At 42.1% G+C, this 22,836-nt stretch overlaps 1 protein-coding gene across 5 annotated transcripts in view; it reads right to left on the bottom strand.

Moving 5' to 3' along the window:
* Positions 1–22,836, bottom strand: part of palm2akap2 (PALM2 and AKAP2 fusion) — a 114,672-nt gene that overhangs the window by 57,835 nt on the left and 34,001 nt on the right. For 4 of the 5 annotated variants that reach the window (XM_015976504.3, XM_015976511.3, XM_015976517.3 and 1 more), the window contains exons 3-4: positions 10,777–10,857; positions 5,148–5,269 (exon numbers count right to left, since the gene is read on the bottom strand). In XM_015976504.3, coding sequence (XP_015831990.3) covers positions 5,148–5,269; positions 10,777–10,857 — 203 coding nt within the window. Of the gene's footprint in view, positions 1–5,147; positions 5,270–10,776; positions 10,858–20,333; positions 21,556–22,836 lie in introns of those variants that run through there. The other variant, XM_070552244.1, reaches the window with a different exon arrangement.

Here is a 22,836-nt window from a genome sequence, read left to right as displayed (position 1 = left end):
AAACTATGGCTCCAGCAGAAAAAGGAAAACTGGGAGTTCTTTTCAACTCTTTCATCATCGGTCTTACTTCTATTGTGAGGCGGATATTTGCAGACGTGTAACTCAGGACATGTCTCTAGTCTGATGATCTGCTGCCGTTTAAGCATCCAGATGTTTTAGAGCTAAGAGGTTTTCAGGGCTGGTCATTTATGAATATATACATAATATACATAATAATATATATACATAATAAGAGGTCACTTTATTGAAATGCAGTAGAGGAAAAGAGCCAGCAGCAGGGAACAGTAGATAGTATTTGATTTAAACAGTAATGTGAGATTATTTAACTACATTTGAAAAAGGGAGAAAGGTAGGCCAGGTTATATTAACTACACTACAGACACAAAATGTGATTTATCAGCATAAATAATTGCACGAAAGCCTCTGCTTGCTGCAGTGGCAACATTAAGACAGTCTTGAAGCAGGACTCACAGAAGCACCACATGGATCCCTCACTATGATGGCGACATTAACATAAAACAGTTTGTGCAACATAAATCAAGCCAAAACCCAAAAGGAGCTCAGTGTGGGTACGTGTGGGTCAGAACCACCCTGTGAAAGGGCCTTTCTCTGCTCCATGTGTTTATTTAGCCTGTCCATGTAATGATAGGGGAATCTGTAAAAGTGCCACCGCTGCTGCCACACTCCCTCATTCTGTCTCTGTGTGTGATAGTCTCTCCTTTAATGCACAAAGGCTGCAGTTTCTTTATCACCCTGTCACTTTCATCTTCTTAGAATGTCACACACTGTTTCCTTTTCCATCTTTGGTGACTGCAGGTATGTGTCAGAAACAGTCTGCACAAAGACATCTCTGTTGCAGTTTCTAATTAAAGAGCAAAAGCAGGTTCGTTCATTCTCATGGATCAGGAGGGGCAGCATCTCATACTAGGTACCAAATGACTGGAGTGCCAAGTATTGAATTACTGAGTTTATTATAAATGCAGTAATAAGAAAGTCCTTTAACGTTCTCCAGATGAACTACTGCCAAATGTTTTAACTGTGTTATAAAATGCGACTAATTAGGATTTACAATTATTTAAGATTCATTGCTTAGACGTCTTGTTATGACAAAGAAAAATCAACTAAAGACAGATTTCCATGCTTTTTGTGCACGGTTTATTCATATTAGACCCACTGAAAACTGACATTTGTACAATTAATTTACGCAACTTAGTGTCAAAATGCAACATTTAGTCCTTTTTTAAAATCATCTTTAAACCATCATTCAGAAAAAAAGAATCTTTAAGTTACCATTATGACACCGAAAGCCGTAAAAAACAATGTTATAGTAAAAAGAGCAGACAAAAAATGACATGAAATATTGTGTTAAACTGTTTTCTGGGTTATGGAAAATAAAACTTTTGTTTAAATTAGCACTATCTATATATTGTCAAGCAAGGCGTTACTGGGTCCCATTTTAAAGTCTTTGGTATGACCTAACTGTAGATTTGAACCCACAATCTCCCATTCTCAAGGCAGACACTTGGCCACTGAGGTGGTTAAAGGGATTATGTTTGCCTACTGGCCAAGATGTTGGGGTTGGGCTCCTGGGTGAAGCTAGTGGATGGGGAGGGCAATTTGGGCCTCTCTGCTGCAGCTGCTGCCCCCGGTGGACAAAAAAAGCAAAGCACATAATGCATGCAGGACACCTGAGAATATGAGAGTGGAGTTTTAAAAATGTTTATCCTATAGGTGGATGAAAGGGGGTGTAATTTTCATCACCCTAAAAGCAGGTTTTATAAACGATTACAGCTTAATCCCACTCTCTCTAGTCTAGATTCAACCGAACACTTTACTTGTGTCCCTATCAGTGGAAAGATTCCAGTCCCCCTGTTATGGTATAATCTGGGACATTGTCCAACAGAGTGTAAATATAGGCGACACACCCTGAGCGTGCAATGTGCACGTGATGTCTGTCATCATCCTCTACCGGACTGACATCTTCACACAGTGACATCAACCTGGTGACAGTGTTTAGTAAACATCTCCTTCATCTGTGTTGGTTTTCCTTAAAAATGTAGAATTTGTGTGGCTAAAGGCACTCCTTAAAAAAGTTCAATCCTAAACACTGTAGCTCTTCCTCGCCTTAAATTTGATTCATAACAAGAGCAGCCTGAAAACCTGCCTCTTCAGCTTCCTTTAAAAGTAGAAGTACAGTAAAAGACTGAAGCCAGGACCAGATCTGGAGACTGTAATTTGAGATCTGGTCAAAAAAAAAAAAAGAAAAAAATAAGTTCTAGCAGTTGAGAAGTACACCATCCAAACTCTTCTGGTCCGCTGTGACTGGTTTTGGAACTAAGGGAATTGTGGAAAGAGGATTTTTATTTTTAGGCGGTCGGCACACAGCAGGCATGAGCACAGACTGCCGTTTCTGACTGATGCGGCCTGCTGCTTCCAGCTTCGCCCGCCCTCTGTACTAACTCCCTCAAAGGCTACACTGTAAAAACAAAAAAAAGAAAGCAGCCCAAACACACGCGCCATTGTTAAAAGCTTAATTGCTTGTGTTAGTAATTAAAACCGCAGAGTGCAAAATGTCTGTTAGACAGCAGTTCTATTCACCGCGGCTGAATGAAGTGATTCACATCAAGCAGCTCCACAATCACAACAGCACTGCAGCCAACAATGATCACTCTTTGACCATTCACAGCTGTTCTGTTTGCACCAGAGCGACTGTTAGCGCGCTGTTCCCCAACTGCACATTCTGTTGATGTTATTGCTGCACAAGTGATAACCCACAGCATCTAACAGGGTCTCTTTCATGCACTGGTTTGATTGATGAGGAGGTGAAGAGAGGATCTGGCTCACTGATGGCAGACTGACCCAGACTATCGGAGTGTGCCCTGATTCCTGTCGCTCAGATGCAAGAACTGTGAAACTATATATCTGCTTTGAATTAATTTCTATTGCCAACGACGTGAACAAGCATTTGTCTTCAGGACAAATTTCTTCTCTTTTTACTTTTTTGTCAAATGTTTTAGATTAGCAAACAAATTTCAATATCAGACAAAATTGAGCTGAGTAATAATTGACCCTAAACCTTGCAGCAGTTTGTTACAACCTCGTTAGCAACAATGTGATAACTCATAGTGAGTCTCTCATATCGCTGAGAGGGAATTCTGTCCTACTCTGCTTTACAGAAGAGTTTTTTTCAGTCATATTGGAGGGTTTTAAATCATGAATAGTCTGTTTAAGGTCAAAGGTCAGACATTTTCCTTCAGGAACGTTTGCTTGAGAGCAGAAATCAGGATTCCACCAATTATAGCTAGTGGTCCAGGTCATAAAGCAGCAAAACAGTCCCAGACCATCACACACTACCACTGCCATGACTGACTGTTGAAATGATGCTTTTTCTCTTAATCCTCCGGAGGCAGGCGTTGTAGATTTGCAACGTTAAACCCTACCTACCTGGTTACTCCACAATCCACGTGCGTGTTTCATGAGCATTTTTTAACTCAGAAGTTCCCTTGAAGGACTTAGTTGTTTGTCCTTTTATCAAAACTTATTTTGAGCCTGAGAGGGTTAAATGCAATATTAGTTTTATACCAGATGTAACGGGACACATACTTTCCAAAAAGTTCTTCTTATGTCTTATCAGTCTACAGAACATGTTCCCAAATTCCTTAAGAGTTTTTTTTTATTATTATTATTTAGTGAGATTTGTCTATGCGTTATTTTTGGTCTACTTTTGATGCCAAGGTGTCTCTTTCTTATTGTTAAATCATGACCTCTGATTTTAACTTTAACCAAGGAGACCTTTAGTGCTTTAGATGTTGTTCTGGTTTCCTAAATTCTCAAACGTCTCTAGAACGAAGCATGATGGGATGCTTTTTGAGATCTCTTAGCCTACTTCATGTTGCCAGACAGGTTCTACTGAAGTGAGTTTTTACAGTACTGTGCAAAAGTTTTAGGCAAGTGCGAAAAAATGCTGTAAACATTTGCAAAGTACTGTTTGTCCACAGGTCTGGTAGCAATCAGGCCTGGGTGTGGCAGCTGGAACTGGATTCAGGGTTATAATTATGTGGTTAATCACAGTTAATTCCTGATTTAACAACTGGGCCAGGTTGGTTTGGATGGTTCTTTCTGTTTATCAATGAAATGTTCATTTTAAAGTGGTCATATCATGGAAAATTCACTTTGTTGGGCTTTGTACCAAGTTAGATTGTCATTTTCTTATGAGAAATACTCTCAAACCCGAATTTGGCTGCATTCATGCATTTTCCAGCTTCAATTTGGTCCATGTAAATATTTTTTTCTGCATCCAGGATAAAGTAGCCCACTTGTGTCATCAGGCATTTCTTCTGCCCCTGAACCTGCCCTGGTCTCAATTCTGAAAACCTGGATATTCTGTTGATATTCTGACAATTTACTCCTGCATCACACCACCGCAAAAACCAGGCGTTCTGTCTGCAGAGATGCACGTAATGGCCAGTTCAGGATATACGTATGTCTTAGGCGACTATTGTTTTGTAACAGATATGGCAGTCCAGTGGTTAGAGTGCCAGGCCGGGCACTTAAACCTAGCGAGACTGTTGAGGCCAGTACAACAACAGCCTTGCCTAAGATGCTGTTGTAGGAGCGTTTGTTGGAGTGGGCGTGGGCGGAGCTTTGCTCAAACTAACAGCTTCAGTTCCAGGTATAAATTCAGGCTGACAAAAAAAAAAACCTCAAATGACATCTCAATAGTGCCAACAGTAATATTTTATCATATATTGTGCCCACCTTTGCTCTCAAAGTTTTAAAATAGCATGATCTTGCCCATTTAACAATGCATTCAGAAATGTACTCGGATCAACGTTGACTGGTGTAATACCAGTAGTACTGAACTTCATTTGGTGTTCTGAGACAGTTGAATGGTACAAAACAGCAACATCAGAAACAACTGTAAAGAGACAAATGCCTTTTGCATCGAACTGCATTCAAATGTAAGGATTCAGTGGAGCGCAGACCCACGTTTTTGTTGCTGAGTTTGAAGCCAACACTCATCTGTACTGTTGCTTTAGATCCCAAATAATAATGATGAAGGATCTAAATACTGTTCTTTTGTATCTGAAAGCATTTCAGAGAATGTCTGCCTGCCTTTGTTTCAGAGGACGTTGTAACTCAATCACCTGTGTATCATGTCTTCAAGCTTTTTCCCATGTTCTTCATCGTGTTCCAGCTGTTTCCGCCGAGCAGCTTCTTCCTCTGCTCCCATTCCCTGGAGGAGCCATCGCTCACGCATGGCTTTGGACTGTGGAGGACACAAAGACACTGCTGCATAAACAAGACAGTAACCAGTAAGCGGGACTCACTACAAACACGAACAGCAGCAGCACCTTGTGTGCTTTGTAAAGGTTGCCGATGCACATTATCGTATATCCCAGAGAACAGTAATGTTGATTATAATTTTTGATATTTTGCATCCTCAAGTCGCCACATGTGACCATGTGATCGAAAAAGGATGCAATTTAATACCAAATAGTCAATTTATTTGAAAATAACATGATATAAGTCAAGAAGAAGATGAAACAGCCAGCTTGTTGGTTTTAACATTTAAAATGAAGAAATTATTCAAGCAAATAATTTTTTCTGCTTATTAGAAACGACCTAAAACCCTAACCCTGCTACAGTTTTCTAGCCTCAGAAAGTAAATTAAATGTTTACATGTATTCAACACATATCAGCTCACATAAAATATGTAAGTCTTAGAGGAGGAATACTATTTCAGAAGAAAGTTTTGCTTTTAATTAATTCATCAATAATTCAATCCAATCCCAATCCAATTTTATTTATAAAGCGCATTCACAAGGCATTACAACCAAACAAGGCGCTGTGCACTAAAAATGTTAGATTAATTAAACCGGCGTTATACAAACATGTCGAACACAGATAAAAGATAAAAAGGAAATACAACAAAAACACCAAAAATAACAGCTAAAAATCAATAAGACACAGCGTGAATAAAAATGAGAAAAAACATTTTAAAAAGAACCTCAATAGTACGGAAGTCGATAATTGTGGAGTCCATTTTTGAACAGTGCAGATGTGAGTGAGGTTCATAATTATGTGGTATAAGCTAGGTTGAAGTAGTGAGTTTTCAGGCGTGATTTAAAAATGCTAGCTGTTGGTGCTTGCCTCACTAGCAGTGGTAATGCGTTCCACAGCTTCGGTGCACAGACAGAGAAAGCCCTCTCTCCACGGCTTTTTAAACGTGCATTCGGAACAGCTAATAATCAAAGACATAAACAGAGGAGTCATTCTTCTCAGTCCTCAGATGTTTTTGGATTTCTGTAATCTGTTATAGCTGACTGCCAAAGCAATGTTTATGTGACTAATATCTCCATCTGTGTTTTCAGATTTGTTTTCACCTCAGCACAATCGAAAGTGGACACTTTGTTTTATCTTTAGCTGTTTACTAGCAAACCGTTTCTTGGCTGCAGGTTGTATAGCTGAAAATGTGGGTTCCTCCAAACACACAGAGAAACATGCAATAAGCTGCAGAAATCATTACAAAGTATTTCACCAGCTGCTGCCAGAATGTAGCTGATGGGCTTGATTAACACAAGCACAACCTGACACTCACTTTCTTTTAAAAATGTATGAAAATGTATGTTTACTGAATCTGCAACCTCAGCAAAAAAACATTCATGGTCACTTATTCTGTTAGCAAAACAGTTCCTATAAAGATTTTATGTGATCTTAAAAAAATGAGGCCCAAAGGTAAACTTTCTCTATGTTTGAGATGTATTATTTTAGAAATAAACATAAACTAATTATCGTGTCAAAAATAAGTTTTTTTTTATAAAGGCTTTGTAGCCATTCAGCCCTTTTGACCAAATTGCAGAAGCATAAACAACAAAGAGCCACTGCAACCCTGTTTTGAAGAGACCTAGTCTCAACAGGGAGCTTGTTGAAGTTAAACTTTACTGTAGAGTCAGTGATGTTTACACGGTCGCACACCCAGATCAACGCCTCCACTCTCAGAGGCCTGAATCATGCAGCCTTGAGGTTCTTATCACATCTCTGAACTCCAGTTCCCATTTCCTCTCCCAGGCCACCGTGTCTCTGGAGAGCTCCCGACAAAGCTGTCTTCATGCTGTCTGGCTGTGCGGCACTCAGAGGTAATGGCCATAAAATGGGACTGTGTTACCAGATGCTGATTACATCTGGAATTCAGACTTTCTGAAGCTGTATAGTAGAACGCTAAACAGAGCAGTAGAAGCTTGTTTCCAAACAGTGAGCCTGTTTTCTCTTTCACTTGTCAAATCCACATTTTTCCAAGTAAGTTTTCAATTTTTTTCAGTGAACACTTAGTTTACCATCATACATTTAACTTATAACTGCAGACACATTTTATTAGAAAGCTGGAAATGAAATCTGTGAATGCTAAGCACACAAAACACAACAATTACATTATTGCAGAATAGTCAACATCTGTGTCAAAGTGCCAGATAGCAGACAACTACTGAAGCAAGTAGACATAAAAACACATCAGATATTTTCAAATTACAGCTGTCCTCTGTTCAAATACTAGTGGTGGGACGTATGTCAAAATTAAAAGATCGTGACTTTTTATTCAGGAGTAAAACCCTGATTTTATCCTGATTATTAAGGTCTTGAACGACATTCTTCTTTCAACCGTTGGTGGCAGGTTTGTGCTGCTTGTTTTATTGGATTTGACTGGTGCCTTTGATATGGTGGACCACAATGTGTTGTTGCATTGTCTTGGCCATTACGCGGGAATTAATGGCCTAGTTTTAAATAGATTTTGTCTCTATCTGTGTGTTTTGATGGGTGGTTTCCAGGGGTGGACTGGCCTGTCTGGCATTCTGGCACTGTCCCGGTGGGCCTCTTTGGCCATCACAAACCTGAGCTCTGACATTCAGTGGCATAGAGACGAGTCCTCGAGCAGCACATACAGCCCAACCGACTGAAGAAAGTACAGTGCTATACAAATAAAGTTTAAGTTGAGCCGAGGCAGTATGTTAATTAGTAGATTAATCCGTTTCACTGTAAAAGCCAGCTGTTGGTGATTGAAAATGGTAAATGGACTGTATTTGTACAGTGGCTCGTTAGGGTTCAACAACCCCCAAGGCACTTCACAACACAGTCAGTCATTCACCCATTCACACACACATTCACATGCTGGTGAAGATAAGCTACAGTGTAGCCACAACTGCCCTTGGGCGCACTGAAGGACGTGAAACTGACAATCACTGGTCCCTCCGACCACCACCAGCCAAGGCAGGTAAAGTGTCTTGCCCACGGACACAACAGCAGCATTCTCTGGCAGGAGCCAGGATCTAACCGTCAATTTTCCAATTACTAGACAACCCACTCTGCTGCCTGAGCTACTGCGGCCTCTGCAAAAGTAGCTTGGGATATTTTTTAGAGGTGACTGTAGTTAATTCGCCATTAACATTATTAGTTCAATATTAGCAAAACATTAGCCTCTAGCATTATTTCAGTAATAAAAAAAAATCTAACAGCTCCCAAGCTGGCTGAGAAGGAATTCTGTTAAAATGTAACCTTAATTCCAAAATGTTTGAGACATTAGACTGTTTTGTGATTACCGTATTTAATTGTACAATTCTTACTTATTGCACCTTTATGAAAGCACACTAAAAATATGAGGCAGTGTGCTACATCTAAAGTGGTAGGGGTGGAATTAGCTCTTTGCAATCAAACTTTCTATTAGAAAATGAGTCACAATTTTTCTGATTTCTCTGCTTTGGGAAATCCTTCTTGATCGCCCACCCCAACTGAATACCACAGAGTAGAAGTAGGTATCCCTACATCTTAAATCTGGGGTATTCAATTCTGGTGCTGGAGGACAAATCCAGCACGTTTTAGTGGTTTTGCTGCTCAAACAATTCCACATTTCAAAACCACGACTCAGTGGTTGAATCACCTTTGCAGCAGCTCACCAGGCTCTGCAGAAGCCTGTTAATGGCCCGCTAATTGAAATCAGGTGAGTTGAAACAGAGTTAAAACTAAAACGTGCAGGATATCGCCCCCCCAGGGCCAGAATTGAATACTCCTGTCGTACATGTGTGGTAGGTTGTTCCACAGCCTTAGGGCAACACCTGCAAGCACCCTCTTACCTGTACTTTAGTTTTGATTTAAAATGATCTAAAATAATATGATAGTTTGACCTAAGACTTCCAGATGTTGAAGACTGGATGAGATCACACCACTGGGAATCCTAAAAAAACCCAACAACATTATTATCCTGGTGCGAAATGGGCACGTTTGCACAATGGTGCTAGGGGCCATAATTATTTTGTACAACATGAAAACAGTGAATGGAGGACTGATCCTAACCTACATGCAGGAATTTGCAGCAATCCAAGCATGTTGTGATGAAGGGATAAAGGACTTTATGAAAGTTTTTTGGAGAAAAAGCAGAAGGCTTTGCATTGGCATTAATTAAATGAGAGAAGCCTGTTTGGATGACTAACAAATTTAAATTTTGGTTACTTAGTGGAATCAAACTCAACTATATAAAATATGAATCCAAAACCCTGACTTTTGATTACAGTACACCAAACATTGTTTTACAGGCCTGAAACATTTGATGCATGTGGCTTTAATCAGTGTTTCACTTACAATGGAAAACAGTGGAAAACACGGGTATGTGAAATCCAATGGATTTGACAAAGGATTCAGTCATGTAAAATCTGTTTACTAGCTCTAATTATCTAATGGAATATATTTTTACTGCAAATGTTTAAGCTGGCTAGCATATTTGTAGCATAATTAGTAACCGCAAATATGTCCCAACCCACCCAAAGTCAGCAAAGCTTTAAAAAAATACAAGATTTTCCAAACACATCCTTCAAATGGTAAAAAAAAAAACAAGTTGATCGCACAGTGGTGCTGAACAGAATCGAGTTACCCAATGTGAAAATATTTTGCTGTTTATTTTTATGTTTGGACGAGTTTTAGTTAATATTTTGGTGCCAAAGTATGCTGGAAGTCCTTTTGCCCTTATATTTTGTTCATTAAAACTGTTTTGACTGATTTAAAAATAGCCTTACTCGCCAGTAATGGCTGGCAGTATTAGGAGATGTAATGTTTGTCTGAAAGACAAACATCATCGAGCCAAACTTGTCTCTGACAGGCCTGCAAAATACCAGCTCATCAAGCTCTCCAGAAGTCTGTAAATCACCTGCTGATTGAAATTTGGTGTGTTGAAACAGGGAATAAAAACACTAAAACAGGTGGGACAGCAGCCCTCAAGGACTGGAGTTTGACACCTGTGCCTTAGGGAGTCCTGGAGGGTGCGTGGGAGTTTAACCAACCAATCTACATGTGTTTTGTGGATTAGGAGAAGGTGTTTGACCGCGTCCTGCATCGATGCAGACTTTGGTAATGTGCGGATCAAGGGTGTAAAAGGGCCTATGTCTCTGGGCGACACCATATTAGACGCCATGCTTCCTTCGTCGGAAGCCCGTGAGAACAAAACTAATTTACTGATTTGTAACATGTGGTTGCAAAACGTTCGCCATTGTTGTTGTTTTACACATTTATCTCTTCACTTGTTGCCAGTAATGAAAGTGAGTCTGATGTGCTTTTCATTTTTCTTAGGTATGTTCTGCCCCCTAATGCTGGGGAAAATACACATGGTCACTTTAAGAACATAAATAGAATTTTTAGAGACTAAAACTGACTTTTTAAGACCAACCAGAGACTCAAATAAAAACTTACACCAACATGCCCATTAACACTAAAACAGAAACAAAATAAACAACCAACCTTAACATGTTGAAGCTGTAGCACCAGGTCATCAAGCTGACTTCTTTTGTCTTCGATTTCAGCTTGTCTTTTTCGCTTCTCCTAGGACAAAAGGGAAAGACAGATGAATTAGCCTCATTGGAACCACTAATTTAAAATCCTTCATTATTGCCAAAAAGTAAATAAAAAATAATCAACAACAACTCAATTTTGTTTTAATTTTACTGGACATGAACCTAAGAATAATACAGCAGAGAATAAAAGTTGAGCACCAATATCGGACCATGAAATGCAACTTCTTGTCAAACTCAGTAAATGTCCCATCATGGAGAAATTGGGAAAGAAATGAAACATGTGTGGACACAGACAATTCTTGGAAGTATCAGGGGTCAGAGCTGACCGACCGGTGTCAGGGCCTATATGGACGGGACGGATCGGGCCTTGAAGCCTTAAGGTTGGTTTATGCTTGACGCATCCGCGAGGTCCGCACGGCTCCGCGCGGCGAAATTGCATCATTTTAACAACCACGCCCCTCCACCGCGTCTCCACATGGCCCAAAATGTCTGCACTGCGCACCTAGGAAATTTTCTAACCACGTGGACGGTCGGACGTGGAAAAACATGGCGGACTGGAGAGAACTAGTATGGCAGAGGTTGGTAAATACAGACATTCGTATGATTCAGCTCTCAAAGATCACCGTGATCAACATGTTGTTAATAATTCTTGGAGAGAAATAGCTCGCACTGTCGGAAAAGACGAAAACGCTGTTAAAAATGCTGGAATGCCATGTTGTAAACAGTAATTTCTACTTCTACTATGGTGTAGTGTTGGGTGCATGCCGTAGAGCTCCATGCTGCCCCGTTCAGTTTGGGAGAATATTGGCTCACCGCAGAGACAAGCCGCATGAACCATAAATGCTGCGAGTTGTGAAGCGCGTTCCATCCGCGAGCCGCATCACCAAGTGGAAAGTGAATGTGTCAAGCCAAGCTTTAGATTGATCCTGACAAGTAAAAAACTCATTTATTTCACGGGGGAAATACATCAGGCTGGTGGGTGGAGGAAGGGTTGGGTGTATGGTAAAAGGAAGGACTGAAGAGTTAAAATGGGAGAATCATGGGAAATAGAGTCAGAGTTTATAAACCAAGTAAAAAAAATCTATGGAAACTTAAACAAAGCACATCCCACAACAAGCCTCAGTGGGGCACAAGGTCAGTAAGATACTGAGCTTTCTCACTCCCGTTCTGTGGGAGTGAGACAAGGATTTCTAGGATATTTCCTGTTGGCTAAATATAACATTCAGGGAAAGCCCCTTTATGAATAAACTCTGGATCAATGTCTGAGGGGAAATACTGTAGGAGGGACTTAGAGCAAAGAGGAGATCTGGTCACTAAACAGTGACAGCTCATCTTTAATGTTTCTAGAAGTGGAAATGAAGTAAAAAAAAGTTTGATTTTCAGATCTGTCAAGAATGTTGTTGAATTGTACCCTACACTAAACAGACCTTCCATCATCAACTTATCCTACAAGTGGGTTCTCTGCCTGCCTTGTGCCCCATAACCCTTCACAGAATAACTCTCAGAATCCAAATCTGTTCCAAACTATTCAGCTCGGTTTCATCCAGCAGGACAAAAACATGCACATTAGGTTAAAACTAATGAAATCTTCTGCTAAACAAATAAACATGGGTTAAAGACCTGAGCCCAGCCACAAGCACTATCCTGCATGTAGTAGATGTTTCCTTTCTCTAACACACCCGGGTAAAATGATTATCTCCTCATCATCCCAAGTTCTGAAACCTGCTAATTAACAAGCTATATTGAATTGAATTGAATTCAATTCAAATTCAAAGATTATTAATCCCAGAGGGAAATTAGAGTATTAGAGAATCAGGACTGTTGAAGCAAGATGACATTTTAAACATGCAGGATTCTGACCCTCTAGGACTGGATTTGAAGAAGGAGAAACAATCTTTTATATAGCACCTCTCAAAATTAAAAATCATGAGGCGCTTCACAAAAATGAAACATATAAATAAAAAAGACTAAAAAATGAGTTCAAAATATCAAAGATGGGAGAAGTAAAAATTGTGATTAAAATCTGAGTAAAGGGGAAAAGAAAGTGAATAAGAAGAAGTAATTCAGGGAAAGGCAGAACTGGTAGAAAGAGCTGAATGTGGAGAAGGCAGTAGTGAAGAATCAACTGAAGTTCACACAAAAGCCAGCTTGAACAAGTGAGTTTTCATCTGCTTTTTAAAGGAGTCCACTGAGTCCACTGATCTCAGGCTCAGGGGGAGAGAGTTCCAGAGTCTGGGGGCCACAGCGGCAAATGATCTGTCACCTTTGGTCTTTAGCCTGGTGCTGCACAACCAGTAGGCTTTGATCACTGGACCTCAGGGACCTGCTGGGGGTGTAGGGACTGAGAAGATCATCAATGTATGATGGTGCTTGTCCATGTAAGGCCCTAAAGACCAGAACCAGTATCTCTGAATGAACCCTGAAGTAAATCAGCAGCCAGTGAAGCTGGAGGAGAAGCGGGGTGATGTACGTGTATTTTGACAATTTGGTTAGAAGCCGAGCACAGGCATTCTGAACCCCCTGTAGACGGTTCAGGGAGGTTTTGTTCAAGACAAATTAAAAGCAACATCTACATGTGGTGACATCTGCATAAAGGAAGTCATCTTGTTAGCTTCTTGTAACTGAAGTTTCATTCTTCCTACCTGGTTGTTGTCAGGGAGTGTTTGAATCATGATCAGAAGGTCAGCTAGTGCATGGATGTTCTAATTAAACCAATAGAACCATGCATTTCATCACCAGTACTAACTTATCAAATAAATAGAGCTGCTTTTTCTATAAAACACACACAAAGAATAGTTCCTAAAACCAGAATGTTGGACAAAAACTCTACAACATGAACTTCTGCAGCTGCACAGGCTGAGAATACATCTGCTACAGGACTGAGGTAATTCCTTTTTTCCCCTCTCTGCCTGTTACACACACACACACACACACACACACACACACACACACACACACACACACACACACACACACACACACACACACACACACACACACACACACACACACACACACACACACACACACACACACACACACACACACACACACACACACCCCACATCAGCCTACAAGGCAGCAGTTCCCATGATCGGTGAAGAACAGTCAGAGTCTGAGTTGTATGGCTACCAGATGTCAGGGGCTGTTTGCTGAGGACAAAATCAACCTACTAGAACATGTAAATGCACTCAAAATAATAATAAAATAAATCATCCAATTAAAAAGCACAAAAGGAACCAACACAGCTGATTGTGTGAATGCTCAGTTGCACTAACGCATTCATGAATCAATCAGCCTACAAAACTTTAAGCTGGTTTTACTTCTGTCGTAATATGATGAACCCTAAATACTCATCCAGGATGTGTTACTGGTAACTGTGGGCAGTTTGAAGCAGAATCCGAGCCGTGGGATAACACTGGTTTTGTCATTGGGATGCTTTTGGTCTTTCAGTGTTCCTCTGTCGTGGAAAAGGCAGTCGACTTATATAACATCTACTCTGTGGTGGAGTGAAACTCAGTGGTCAGAATATTTAAGACCTCCCATTGTTGTTCTGTATGCCTTCTATTTCCGTAGCCCAATGTGGAGCAATGACCCAGATGTAGAACACAGTGGTGAAACCTAAAGTGTTTATAAACAGTGACTTGCAAAACGTGCCAAAGGCTAAGGATGACTAAGCAGAAAACCAGACTAGTGTGTAGAAACTCCACAAGGAACTCACAGCTGACTGGGAAAACCAAGAAGCTTAAATCTTGAGAGTAATCAAGACAAAAAATAAAAAATAAAAATTAAAACTAAAGTTTGAACAATTACTGAGAGTGGGAAGAACTTAGAGAAGAATATAAAGAAAATGCTCCTACAAAACAAACCAGGAAGCAACTAATCAGGACAAGTAAAAAATAAACACAAATAAAACCTACAGAATTTAGCCTTCAAATGACCCATAAGGCTCAACCAATTATTGGTATTTATAGTAACAGGTATTTATTGTATGTACTGGTACATTTAGAAAATTCTTCTTATTTTTTTTAAATAACAAATTATAAAAAAGGATTCACTTAATAATCACAGCCAAGAAAACAAACATTAGGATCACAAGTGTCTAGTCCTGTCCCTCTACCATCCAGTATGTTTTATTTGTTTCCCTGCTCCACCACACCTGACTCTACTTTTGAATTACCTGTTCAGCAAGTCATCAAGCGCTGCCAGTCTGGTCAGTGATTAAAGTCAGGTGTGTTGATACCACCATTTCTTCATTATGTGTGTGTTTGTACAAAATCCTAAACTTAAATGACAAGTGAGATTGCAAATACCAGTCTGGTCCCGCTACTCCCAAAACATCCTCCTCTTCTGAAAAATATGTTGACATTCTCTGTGACACACTCATGGCTTCCCACACCCTTGACTGAAATTGTTTGGCCCAACTTGGCCCACTGCAAAGCTTTCAAACAGACGGTGCTGCTTCAATCTCAACGGGTGATGATCAGTAAAACAGAAAGCTGTGATGAAGCAGTTAAGTGATTAAGGCCCAGAGCAGACTCCTTGCATTGTTGTTGCTGCATGCTGGCTGAAGATTCACATTACTATAGATTAAATTTGGGGAAAATTTCTCCCTAAGATGATATGCAGAGCATTTAGGAACAAAGCTGTTCCTGTGCCTTGTTGTCTGCTCACATTTTTGGATCAAGGAAGTAGGATTTCTAATTTGTGTAAACATTTTTATAATTTTTCACCAGTAAAAAAATTAAAAAGTGGATTTAAATGACCCAGATCGTTTCAGAGGTAAACCAGAGAGCAACTCACCAAACTATGAACCAAGCCAGTTATTAACCAGTGAATCTATGATGTGGAGTTAGGAAATCAATCCCAATGATTTTGTAACTTGTTTGTTTCAAGTGATTTTAAAAATCTTAGAAATAAAACTGTGACACATTCTGACCAGAAATTCATCAATTTAAAGAAAATCAGCAGCTACATAGAAATAAAGGTAGACTTTTGCAGGGTTGCAGCTGTTGGAAACAAACGACAAACAACAAGTTCCTTGAGTTTCACAGACGTAATTGCTGCTTTGATTTAAAACATTTTGGAAAAAAGAAAACTGAAAATGTTTGTGCAAATCAGGAACCTGTCTTAAAGTGGACCTTTTCTCAACCCCTTCCCAGTTTTGTTTCCACAAGTCAGAAATGCAAGAAATATCAATGGTAATGGGCCTGTATTTGTATAGTGCCTTCTTAGTTCTGCAACCCCCCAAGGCGCTTCACAACACAGTCATTCATTCATGCATTCACTCACTGGTGATGATGGTGAACTACATTGTAGCCACAGCTGCCCTGGGGCACACAGATGGAAGCAAGGCTGCTGAGCACAGGCACTACCTGTCCCGCCAACCACCATCAGCAGGCAAGGTTGGTTAAGTGTCTTGCCCAAGGACACAACAGCGGCATTCTTTGCTGGGGCCGGGATAGATCCCTATACATACAACCCTCCAATTACCGGACAACCTGCTCTAGCTCTTGAGCTGCTGCTGCCATGTAAGTTAGCAGGACTTTGTAGTTTGTCATATGTTGCACATACAAAAAAGTTCAAAGGCAACAGATCAAAATCTAAAAATTTGCATTTGTTTCTCACAATTAGTACTCCTAGCTAGTCACCGTGAGCATCTGGCTCCAGGGCTTCAAGCAGAGGAAAAAGCAAGTTTTGTTTCAACTACAATTTTTAGATGGTTAAACTAAAAGTAAAACAAAAAGGTACGGGCAGTAGAGGGCAATATCGCTCTCTGCTGCCCGCAGATGAACAGAAGTGATGCTATTAACATCGTCGGCTTCTCTGACGAAGGCAGCAGTGGATGTTGAAACATGTCAGCGAAGGTAAAAACAAGTTCTTTTTGCTCTGTGTGTAATGAAGAACCATAAAAATTTAATTACCTAAAAAATAGGGCTTGAATGAGAAGCTTAGTTATTGAAAAAGCTTCACCTCAAACCAGACAAGAACTCTGAATCTAACAGATTTGGGGATTTTTCCACATCATACTCTAATTTTGCATCTATCTATTTAAGTTTCTTGAATTTCACAGGCCTTCATCATCACCCTCTCCTTATTCTGCTCTCCTCACCTATTCCGCCACTGATTTCTCTCTTTCCTAAATCTTTTTTATATTTAAAATTTCTTGTTTTTGTGAAGTGCCTTGTGATTTTTATCTTGAGAGGTGCTATTTTTTTTCTTTCTTTAATGATGTTATTATAGTGTGATGCAACAGTCATGTTACTGTCACAGAAATAAAGTTCTGCTGAGTTTGGTACGAGGAGAGGGCCACGGATCAGATGGGTCACATTCTGCACATACCAGCACACCCAGCACAGAAATTTCACTGTCCAGATCATCTTCCATTTCTGTTGGCAGCAACGCCCGAGAGCTCAGAGATCCCCGACTGAAATGGGCCAGGGCTTTAATCATCACCTGTTTCACGAATGCTGGGAAAGATTTACATTTGTTTGCAACAATTTCTACTAGTGAAAAAATATATTCAAATTTACCGTCACCTTATCGTGGTGGAGGAGTTTGAGTGCCCTAATGATCCTAGGAGCTATGTTGTCTGGGGCACTTTGTGCCCCTGGTAGGGTCTCCCATGACAAATCGGTCTTAGGTGAAGGGTGAGACAAAGAATGGTTCACAGGAACTTTCATGGAGGTAAAGTCAAAGAGTCAGAGTACCCGGCCCGGAGGGTTACCGGGGTCACACCCTGGAGCCAGGTCTGGGGTTGGGGCCCGTGAGCGAGCGCCTGATGGCCGGGCTTTCGCCCATGGTGCCCGGCCGGGCCCAGCCCAAACCGGATATATGGGCTCATTCAACTGTGGACCCACCACCCGCAGGAGGAACATGAAGGGTCCGGTGCAATGTGGATCGGGTAGTAGACCAAGGCGGGAGCCTTGGTGGTCCGATCCCCGGACAAGAAAACTGGTTTTTGGGACATGGAATGTCACCTCGCTAGCGGGGAAGAAGCAGGAGCTTGTGGCAGAGGTTGAGCGGTACCGGCTAGATATAATCGGACTCACCTCGACACATAGCATTGGCTCTGGAACCCAAGTCCTTGAGAGGGGTTGGACACTCTCCTTTGCTGGAGTTGCTCCGAGTGAGAAGCGGAAGGCTGGGGTTGGCTTTTTGTTAGCCCCAAGATTCTCTGCCTGTGTGTTGGCGTTTACCCCGGGGGACGAGAGGGTTGCTTCCCTGCGCCTTCGAGTAAGGGAACGGGTCCTGACTGTTGTTTGTACTTATGGGCCAAATATCAGTTCAGATTACCCACCCTTTTTGGAGTCCCTGGGACGAGTGCTAGATAATGCTCCATCAGGGGACTCCATTGTCCTGCTGGGGGACTTCATTGCTCACGTGGGCAATGACAGCTTGACCTGGAGGAGTGTGATTGGGAGGAATGGCTGTCAACTGATCACCACCTGATGGTGAGTTGGATCAGATGGCAGGGGAAGATGCAGCGTAGACCTGGCAGACCCAAACGCATAGTGAGGGTCTGCTGGGAACGCCTGGCAGAAGAACCTGTTAAGACGGTATTCAACTTCCACCTCCAGCAGAGCTTTGACCACGTCCCGAGAGCAGTGGGGGACATTGACTCCGAGTGGCCCTTGTTCCACTCTGCGATTGTTGAGGCGGCTGTTGCTAGCTGTGGTCGCAAGGTGGCCGGTGCCAGTCGTGGTGGCAACCCCCGTACCCGTTGGTGGACACCAGAGGTTTGGGGAGCCGTCAGACTGAAGAATGAGGCCTACAGGGCGTGGCTGGTCTGAGGGTCTCCGGAGGCAGCAGACAGATACTGGATAGCCAAGCGGGGTGCAGCAGTGGCAGTTGCTGAGGCAAAATCTCGGGTGTGGGAGGAGTTTGGTGAGGCCATGGAGAAAGACTATCGATCGGCTCCAAAGAGGTTCTGGCAAACTGTCCGGCACCTCAGGAGAGGAAGGCAGCAACTCGCTCACACTGTTTACAGTGGGGATGGGGAGCTGCTGACGTCAACTGGGGCTATAGTCGGACGGTGAAAGGAATACTTTGAGGAGCTCCTCAATCCCACCTATGCACATTCCGAGGAGGAACCAGAGCTGGGAGACCTGGGGATCGACTGTCCAATCTCAGGGGCAGTAGTTGCTGAGGTAGTCAAACAACTACACAGCGGCGGAGCCCCGGGGATGGATGAGGTTCGTCCTGGGTATCTCAAGACTATGGATGTTGTAGGGCTGTCATGGTTGGCACGTCTCTGCAACATTGCGTGGTCATTGGGGGCAGTTCCTGTGGAGTGGCAGACCGGGGTGGTGGTCCACTATCTTTAAGAAGGGTGACCTGAGGGTGTGTTCCAACTATAGGGGGATCACACACTCAGCCTCCCTGGAAAGGTCTACTCCAAGGTACTGGAGAGGAGGGTTCGATCAATAGTTGAATCTCAGATTGAGGAGGAGCAATGTGGTTTTCGTCCTGGCCGTGGAACTGTGGACCAGCTCTATACCCTTGCAAGGGTGATGGAGGGGGCATGGGAGTTTGCCCAACCAATCCACATGTGTTTTGTGGATTTGGAGAAGGCTTATGACCGTGTCCCCAAGGGCACCCTGTGGGGGGACGCTCCAGGAGTATGGGGTGGGTGTCTTTCTAAGGAGCGTGAGTTTGGTCCGCATAGCCGTGCTGGGGTTATTAGGAGCGAACAATTCGTAAGCGTTAACTTACTTTTGGATTCTTCAATAAATTCTGTAAATATGTAAATATTTACTGATTTATTAATTAATTAAGATATTCTTAGATATACGGGGCACCATTCCCCTTTTTCCGGGGAAAAATTGAATCCAAAACTCTTATCAGTCTTTCTTGAAGTTCGTAGAATCCTTGGAGCAGAGACTTCTCTTCGACACAACAAAGCTACTGGAGACGAAAATCTGAATTTTATAACGTTTAATTAACAATTTGTCAAATGAATAAACAGTGGCATAAATGAATAATAACCATGTGATATAATAAAAGGATGTATATTCAAAATAATGTTCAAGGTGTTTTGTGTGTATGTAGGATGTATGAATGGGGTCCTTTGTTCTCACAAAGGAGTAGTGTGTGTGCGTGTGTATGGATTCAAAATGGAGTCTTGAATACAAGATGGCTGACTCCTTTGTCTGGCTAAAGTGTGGGTGGCAACTTGCACTTTAACTTCCAAAGCACTTAGAATCAGTAGTAACTTAACCTTAAATCACTCAAAACATTTCAAAGGATCATGCAACAACACAAAAGATTAATCACGAGTTAATATCCTTAGTTTATCAGCCTGGCCATGGCCGAACATTTAAAGATACCAAACAATGATTAATAAGCAGTTTATTCTTTCAAAATGACCCGAAGGACGAATTTGGAACGAAAGAGGAAAACACGAAGCTACTTTTTAAGCAATAGACGCGGTTTATTGCTTATTCTGGACTATAGAGGAAACGGGAGAAGAAAAGGAGAGAAAAAAATGAGTTTTCTGATCACCAAAGCAGCAAGGCGTCCCCCGCTGTTATGATTTGACGGTTCTCCGTTTTTCTCCGCAGTTTTCAGCGTCATCCGCCGGTTTGATGCTTTCTCCGTTGTTTGGCTCCACGAGTGTTTCTCCACGGCTGGACACAAAGAAAACGAAGTTCCTTTTGGGCTGAGTTTGACAACTTACAGCGTTTTTGAGAGCTGGATGGAGTTGTTGTTTCTCTCCGCTGGTTCTGTGTCCTCAAACATCAGCTGGAGGGGAGCAGAAACGAGCAGATCAGCGGTCCCGTGGGCTCAACTTGGCTCTTAGAGCTTCCGCGTGCTCAAAGAAGTCGGAGCGTTCGACAAGCGTGTCCTAACCGCCAGGTATCCTGGGCAAAAGAACGAGGTTTCTTTGTCTCATTCATGATTTATAGTCTTTGAAGTCGCGGGAAAGCTCCAAGCTCCCGCCTCCCGCAGATCGTGTTTCTGGTATTAGGCGGTGACGTCATCACAATGCTTCCGTGTGCAAAGCATCATGGGAAATGAAGTTTCTTGGCGCTGATGTGATTATTTGCTTTTCAGAGCAATTTAAGCACAGTCATTTTGGAGAAAATCACTGCATAGTAATTTCCTCATGAGGTCAGACCCTCAACATTCCCCCTTTTGGTTTCGGGGATCGCGCCCAAAGCTCGATCGTCGGAAGCACAGATGGGTTTGTTCCTCATGAACGTAGGTCGACTTGATTGTCGGAAGCACAGGTGGGTTTGTCCCTTAGGACGTTGGTCTCCTTGGACGCCTTTGTCTTTGGTCTTGGCTTGGATCCTGGCGCCTTTGGTATTTGATCCTGGTCAGGCACAAAGAGGATAGGAAACGGGATAGTCCCCAACGCGCATAACGAGAAGAAGCCACTCACGCAGGTGGTACGCAATGATGATGTCGTCCATGCGAGAGGTAGTAGTGTAGAAGGAGGAAGGTCGGTGGGCGGTTAACTCCACGAGTGGACACAAAGGCATCTCACCGCCGGCCATGCAGTTCAGTTTATGGAGCACGCGGTGATGTACGAGGTCCATAGTTCGCAAACGCGCATTGACCTATGTGGTCCCAAGATTCCCCCCTTTTTGGTCCAAAGGGTGGATCAGGACAGTCTTTGGGCTAAAACAAGGACCATAAAACTAAGAGGTACTACAATGTGCTGGTGCGTCAGACAGAGTCATTGACAGACTGAGCTGGGCCGGCACATAACCACTAGTTAATATGTGACCAAGTACGAAACAAAAATACAGAAAACCCAAAAAAAAAAAAAAAACATGTAACATATAACATCCAAGAAAATTCATAGCAACCTTGAGGTCTCATAAAATACATTCTTAGGTCATACATTCAGTGTGTAGCTTATAAAGAATGTGACCTAATGCAACACTCAGATAAAAATGTGAGGTAGACTAAAGTGAGAACTACTCTTAGGGTTACAAAATAATAAAGAAAATGTTGCTCACCCCCTTTAGACAGGTGTGGTACATTCACGCTTGGATTCTCCCCGAACGCGGTCACGAGGCACACCGTAGGTGAGCAAGTGCATCTTATCTTGGAGTTTCTTAACACGCCTGTAGGCGGAATAAGCTATCACGGCCGTGATGAGCCATTCCATCCCCAGGGCGACCAATGTGCAGATTAAAGTCGTATAATTTGTCAATGTAGCGTCTTGGGCGTCAAAGTAAGTTCACGCGGGTTTTGTGTGAACTTAACAAATTTGGTTCCTTCAATCAGTAATTGTTGGTCAATTTCTAAATCGAAGGCAAAGTTATAACCCAGGAAAGCGTCCATGATCTCAAACTCTGAGTCATGCTGTTCGAGGTTGAGGTGATGGAGTGTCAGGTTTCTAGTTCAAAGTGGAAATGCCTACCGTCCTTTCAAATACCAATGTTCAGCATCGACCTAAACCTATAGATGTGAGGTGTCACAATTATGGGAACGTTTAACAGGAAACCGAGTTCTAATTTTTTTTTTTTTTTAACGTGAATGGGAATTGCACTGCCTAGGCTGTACGCTAGGTGGATTTGTGAAAGGTGCACAGTAGAGGGGTAGCAGCTGTCAAGCTATCTTTGAGCAGGTCCAGTGGTACCAAGTACGGGGAAATACGACTTTCAACCAAGCTGTCCAGCGTGGAACTTACTTCCCTGAGCAGGTCCTGCATCAAATCTCTCACCACTCATGTGTACACAATATCCTGATGTATGGTTTCAGACAAAGTCTTGATTGCACGTAGAGATTCATTAATCAGAGCAGAATGTAGGTTGACAGTTACAAGAGTACCCTGTAAGGTTTTAGTAAGTACTTCCTGTTAGCGTTCTAGGAGGAGTTTCTCTTGGTTAGTGAAAATGACGGCGGGGGGGGGCTTGGTTCTTTGTCGGTTAGTACATGTTAGTGGGTTAAACGTGCACTTCCCCCCCTTTTCCATTTCCATGCATAGAACTATGTAGCGACTACGTCTACCTCCTGCGGGGAGTCTGGTCTCTGTACCCGCGGGGATGGT

Source organism: Nothobranchius furzeri, chromosome 6 (assembly GCF_043380555.1).
Source record: "Nothobranchius furzeri strain GRZ-AD chromosome 6, NfurGRZ-RIMD1, whole genome shotgun sequence".
Classification (NCBI taxonomy): Eukaryota; Metazoa; Chordata; class Actinopteri; order Cyprinodontiformes; family Nothobranchiidae; genus Nothobranchius; species Nothobranchius furzeri.
The sequence above is the reverse complement of the archived record's forward strand: the minus strand, read 5'-3'. Positions and strand labels throughout refer to the sequence as shown.